At 33.5% G+C, this 6359-nt stretch overlaps 1 protein-coding gene across 1 annotated transcript; it reads right to left on the reverse strand.

Moving 5' to 3' along the window:
• Positions 1-329: 329 nt before the first annotated feature.
• LOC125650712 (paired box protein Pax-1-like) lies at positions 330-2841 on the reverse strand. The gene is made up of 2 exons (XM_048879230.2): positions 2524-2841; positions 330-1354 (listed from the first exon to the last, which is right to left on the reverse strand). Exons 1-2 carry the CDS (start codon positions 2525-2527, stop codon positions 540-542), a joined length of 819 nt encoding a protein of 272 aa, XP_048735187.1. The 5' UTR covers positions 2528-2841; the 3' UTR covers positions 330-539.
• Positions 2842-6359: the final 3518 nt, after the last annotated feature.

Consider the following 6359-nt stretch of genomic DNA (forward strand, 5'->3'; position numbering starts at 1 on the left):
TAATGTTATTGATACATAACTCCTACAGGGGGATTGTACGTGTATTGATAAAAAAAAATTAATTAGGTCATTTTGACGTAAAGAAAGAAAGAAAAAAACCAATTACAGAAAACAAAATCACGTTGACATTAAAAAAAATAGTTTGATGTAAGAAAAGAAAACACTTCTTTTTTTTTTTTTTTTTTTTTTTTTTTTTTTTTTTTTTTTATACTAATTATCAAATGTTTAAATCACATGCTCAGTGTTTGTTCCGATGAAATATACACTGTATTTCTTTTTTATTTGTACTTATCAATACCTATTTTCGTGCGATAAAAACTGAAAACAGATTAGAGACTATATATGTGATTTTAATAGATAATAAACTCAACAAAGCCAAACTTATTAAATAAGCACTGAATATGCAAAATACTGTACTTCCATTGAAGATATAAAAGAGCACCATTGTAACATTTGAAATACCTGACGTATGACGATTTCCATATTTGGCACAAAATAAGATTAATGAGTTATCAATTCGGGCAAAATTGTTTCGTTTGTCAACTCTGTAGATACATTGGGGCCATGGTTGTTGGTTTCATGGCATAGTAATTCATGTTATAGTTCTGACCAATGTTCCCCATATTGTCCTGCGGGTGGGGTTGATGTGGAGGCATTGTCTGCTGCATAGGATGGGGACGAAATCCCAAAATGTCATTGACGGAATGTGACGAGGTGGCCCAAGCCCTCATCATGCAGGGTGTCACACAGTTCGAAGCTGATTGGGGTGGCTTGTTTGGGTTCAGTTGAGCAAGTGGTTGCGATACAGGCATTTGCGGAGAATGCACGGGTGGCATAGAGGGCGTTGAACATGAATATGGGTAAAACTGGTGATTGTAAATCGGCGCAGGTGCGGGTGGGGAAGACATTATTGGATTTTTGTCGTATCCTTGACTTATGGGTGTTGGGGTGGGGTTGTTTCCAATTTTGTTCCTTAAAATTCTACTAATGGAACTCACTGACGGAACGTTATATTTATCACAAACTCCATCAGCCAAAAGCTTGTCCCTAATTTCCCACGCGAATATCCCTGGGTCTCTCTCCTTGTACATTTTGATATGTTTGACAACATTTGGGGTTGTCACGCGTGGTTTACTGCCGCCTATTGCTCCGGGTAAAATTGAACCTGTCTCGTTATATCTGGCTAAAATTTTACTCACACAACCATGTGATACCCGGAGTTGGCGGGAAATGTCACATGGTCTAACTCCTAACTGAGCCAGTTCGACAATACGGAGGCGGATTGCGTTTGGTAGAGGGCGACCATTGACGAAAACGCCTCCGAGCTGGTTCACCTCCCCAAACGTGGATTGTTCTGAAAAAAAAGAGATCATAATGCATTTGAAAAGTGTCTCTATTTTCAAAATTGTTGTGGTGTGAACGAATCTGTTTTGTTTGTTTGTTCAGGCGATATGACACAGGGAAAGTGCTCGTATCTAATGCGGTCGTTTTGTTTTGGAGATAATTTTAGTGATTTAGTAAATTATTTGGCTACAATAATTCTTTTTGAATTCAAAGTTAAAATTAGATGACGATTTCGATGTCAAGATTAGAATCGATTAATATAATGCCAAAAAAGTCCACTCGTACTTTCTCTTCAACTCAGTTAGAAAAAGTGGGGGGTTTTGTTTTGAAGAATTTTTATATTCTGGATATTTTTCGAAATCTTAGAATCAATGTTATAAATGATAAAAATTTCACGAGAAGATCTGTAAACAAATAATCGGGTAACAAAACACCGTAATAAGCAAACACAGTCAAGTTCTTTCGTGTTTGAATTGTTTACATTGTAAATTTCACGACTCCGAAGGGAAGTAAATTTCTCCCCGATGTTAACAAGGCATATGATATTCCTTGTCTTTGATAGGAGGGCTACAGTATCGTCAATCACAGGCGCTGGACGTGAGGAAGTATTAATTTTCTTTCACTTTTAATTAGCTCTGTCCACTATCAGGAAAACCGGCTCTCAGAGGGGACGCCCTGGTCACTTTCTCATAACTTGCTCTGAACCGCGTTAATTGCAATTCAGATAGCAAAGACCATGGTCATTTTGATCTTACACTTGTTGGTATCAGTTTTACGGAAGTTCATATTTCTCCTGAGAAAAGTTTATCACTCGGATAGAATATTATTCCACTTTAATGTTGAAATTCGAATACTTAGGGTTTGCTACTTGCAAGCCATTTTTGAAAAATAATAGAGAAAGTTAATGGTTATATTTGATAAGTGTCATTTTCGGAAAATTATAAAGTTAATGAATATCTTTGAAAAGTTATCTTTCGTTAAATGCAGCACATACGATGTATATATAAGAATTTTAAATAAGTTTTTGTTTGATTCAAATTTTTCTTTTTGAAATCTTTTCTATCTATCTTGAACAGTTTATAAAATTTCGACAAAAATTCGGATGAATAGCTGTGATATTTGTGTAATGACAATTGCTGTTCTTAACAGACATTTTAAAATCTAGAAAACGGGACTTACCCATTAGAAGATCAATCTTGACGGTTGTGTTAGAAATCCCCGCTCAAATAAGAAATTTTGATTTAGTTTTAATGTAACGCGGTAGGATTTCCTCCAAGTGGGGTTTAAAATGTCAGCGATATCATTGAAGAAATTCAGTTGTCTCTACGTCTGTGACAACACGTGAAGATTCCCCATATTTTTCTACAAAGATTGTTCGGGTAATTGTGTCACTTAGCGATGTAAGCTGCGACTTTTTGGTCTGTTGGCAATTCGCTATGGGCCGGCGCAAGGATAAATCTGTGTTACACTTAAGATACTGGCGGTGTCTGATTGGGTTAACGCTATGTCACGTGCGTCACTAGATCCTCCCACGGATCACCGAGAATCAGTTCCAAGCTAGTGGAAATCTATGTCCCTTATCAAATATTGATAAAGAATATTTTATCATCGTTTGAAATATATAACAATACTTTCATATAAAACCTATAAATATAAGTCAAATTCTTGATGTTCAAAACAGATTTTTTTCCCCCAATTCTTCTGAAATAAACAAACAAATCTGAAATGCAGTTGCTCTATTGAATAAATTAATGACAAACTATATCTAATGTCAAAGAATTATGGGAGGAAAATGCTTACATAGAACGTAAATATTGTACAGAATTCCTGCACGTTTGGCTTATTAGTTACTGGAAATAAATTCCTTCATATATTTCTACATAATTGGGGAAACAGGTGTTACACAATAAATTCATAGAAAGATAATAAATCACAGAAAAATGCCATAATCGTAATAAATCTTGCGAAACAGAATAAAAATGTCGTATTTGCACCTAATGCTCTGTTAAGGCATTTTTGCACCGTCTTCTCTTTGAGAGATATAATCCGCAAATTTACGCAAAGGGTCATGCTACTATACACCTCGATTCATGTAATTTCGCCCTTGCATTAGCAGGAACACAATTGTATGCAAACAAACCTAACGCTTAAATATCATAGAAAACTCCACATGAGCGAAATATACACCACTGTCCCAGAGTTTACTCATATTGAAGCTCAGCAGGCCAAAGTGTCATAAAGATAATGGTATCTTAAGAACAGATGACACCCTTCAAAAAACATATCGAACAGAAGTTGTTTCGTAAAATGCACGTGCATATTACGAGAGTAAACAAGGCAGAAAGTAAACATGTTTTTTGCATTTTGTAGTAATAGACAAGCGGAAACAATAAAAAGACTTCACGGTTCCGTGGGAGAGGAAATTTCCTGGCCAGACCTTGATTATGTAACTTCAAAGTTACTGAGGATGTGCTGGGGAGGACCTGTGTCTGTGTAACAGGTATATATTAAACATACGCAGTTTGTATAAAGATTAAAAAAAAAATCGCGATATATAAATAAATTTCTTTTTTGTATGTTACGAGAGAATAAAAAAATCTAATTATGTTAATGACCTAATATTGTACCGTCGCTATGTAAGCATTTTTCCATATGTAATGGTTTTCATTTACAATGTTTCCAAATTGTCTCCTATTTTTATTTCACTTGTATTTGATCATAAATGAATTTCATATATAGCATATTAAGTTTATTTTACTTTATTTTTACTTCTACACGCCGTTGATATTCAGCTGATACTAAATCTGGTGTAGTGCTTTGATTACAAAATGCAATGACAAAGATAATCTTTCAAAGTCGTCGTCGTTAGCACAATTCTTGCCGTAATATTTAGTTAGGATGAAAGTGGAACGACTTTTCTCAGCTTTTTTTTTTTAAATTTAATATTGAGATTGCTAAGTCTTTTTTTAATTATCTATTTCTAGCACAATCTGAATTGTAATTTTGACTATTAGTTTACAATTCAAAATATTCCATGTTTATTTAAAATTTTGTCCTTTATGTAAAATCAATTATCACTTTGATGACCACGCCCACACAAAAGTTCTCACGGTTTGAAAACTTTTAATAAAACTTGAATCAAAATTCCTAGAAGTATATTTCCTTGTAAACTGAAACATTAATTGAACCATTGCTTGAAAATCTCCAATGCACTTCTACTGTTATAGAAGAAAATATTTTGCTTTTATTGGCACTTTCGATTTTCTTTTCTAAAGCTTTTGTAGCATATTTATTCCGAACTGAATTATAATTTGAATTAAAATCCAATCACATCGTTCTATATATTCAATACATGTGTGATGTTCCGGAAAAATTCAAAATAATCTTCCGAATCTGCATTTAACATAGCGAGCAATCAGTTATGATTTATCAATGCAAATGTTGATGATTTATTATATGTAAATTTTGCTTTTTTAGCACTGCATTTCTGACATGCACAATGTGTGTGCATTTCAAGTTATAACACGGCGGCTTTTTCATTCATCTGTTTTGTCGTTTGTGAAGCACAGAATCATGTATAAGATTGCCGTATAGAAAATTTGCACATTGATCTTCGTTATTCCTAGCCACGTACTTAATCTAAAAACAACAATAATTACATATATCACGGGAGCCCTATCGAGTGACCTTCATTAACTTACCAGTCGGGTTCGCGATACTGCATACCTGAATGATACCAAACATGGTTGCTTATCGTAAAATTTCCCTTTAATAAATATGTTCCAGTGTTCATTATTAAGAAACCTGAGATAAAACATGCAGTTGCTTGTGTGAGATTTTTTTCATGAATTTATTTTTGCCTAAATGCAGTGTAGTTAGAGTTATTTATGACAAAGAAAATTCCATTCAAAGTTTCATTATTTGCTCCCAGTCGATGACCCTTAGCATAAAGACGATAGATCATATTAAAACGTTGATGAAAGAAAACGAAACATGACTGTTGGGACTGGTGTGAAAATTTGAATTCTTTAAGCTTTCTTTTAGTTGCATTTTCCAACAAAAAAATGTATATGACATAAAATGGTATATCCAATTTCCAATAAAATTAGATATGAAATTTTGTTTCAAGGTGTATATTAAAGTATCGTTTTTGAGATATTCTAAAATGTCCAGCCTGCAAGGTATTCGGTGATAAAGTTTTTAGAAGTAAATAAAAAGAAGTCTTGATATTGTTTTTAAATAAAGAATGCATCAAGTCTATATAGTTTTTAATTTCCTTGAAATCTGAAATTTGTTAACCAAAGGGATACTGAAATTTGGATTTTTTAAATTCAAGAGTAAATTTTCTTATTTATCTTCATGTTGCTTGAACAGACTTACATAAATATAACTTATATATTGGGTTCACAGACTGATGTGTGTGACTTTATTTAAATGATATATGCAAGTTTCGAATTAAATATGTTACAAAGCTGTTAAGAATACAAGTGAATTAACAAAATATACAATTGTCCATTATCAATAAAAGAGCATTTTTCAAGTGGAACATTGAAATGTTTGCATAATCAGTTACATGCAACTATGATTCTAAATATGTCGCTCAGATGGTAGGCCTATAGAATTTACACCTAAAATCACGAAAATATTACCTGCCGACAAGACGATATCTTTCGCTTTTTTTTCCTTCATTGATAATCATTTTTTCCCACAAAATAGTTTGTTGCCAGAGTGATTTCCCTCACACCTTTTTTGAAAATGGAATATGAAACATTCAGAAAATACCAAGCAGTTGAATAAGATTTTTTTTTTTGGAAGCACGCGTCAACTTTGAGATCATACTTTCTCCACTCCTCTCCGGGGGTGCTAGGGTTTTCTGTACCAGGGTCAAGGATAAATAAAGATTATATATATATATATATATATATATATAGAGAGAGAGAGAGAGAGAGAGAGAGAGAGAGAGAGAGAGAGAGAGTCCAGATGAAGACTTCACATTTAGTTGGAATAAATGTGAA

Source organism: Ostrea edulis, chromosome 5 (genome assembly GCF_947568905.1).
Source record: "Ostrea edulis chromosome 5, xbOstEdul1.1, whole genome shotgun sequence".
Classification (NCBI taxonomy): domain Eukaryota; kingdom Metazoa; phylum Mollusca; class Bivalvia; order Ostreida; family Ostreidae; genus Ostrea; species Ostrea edulis.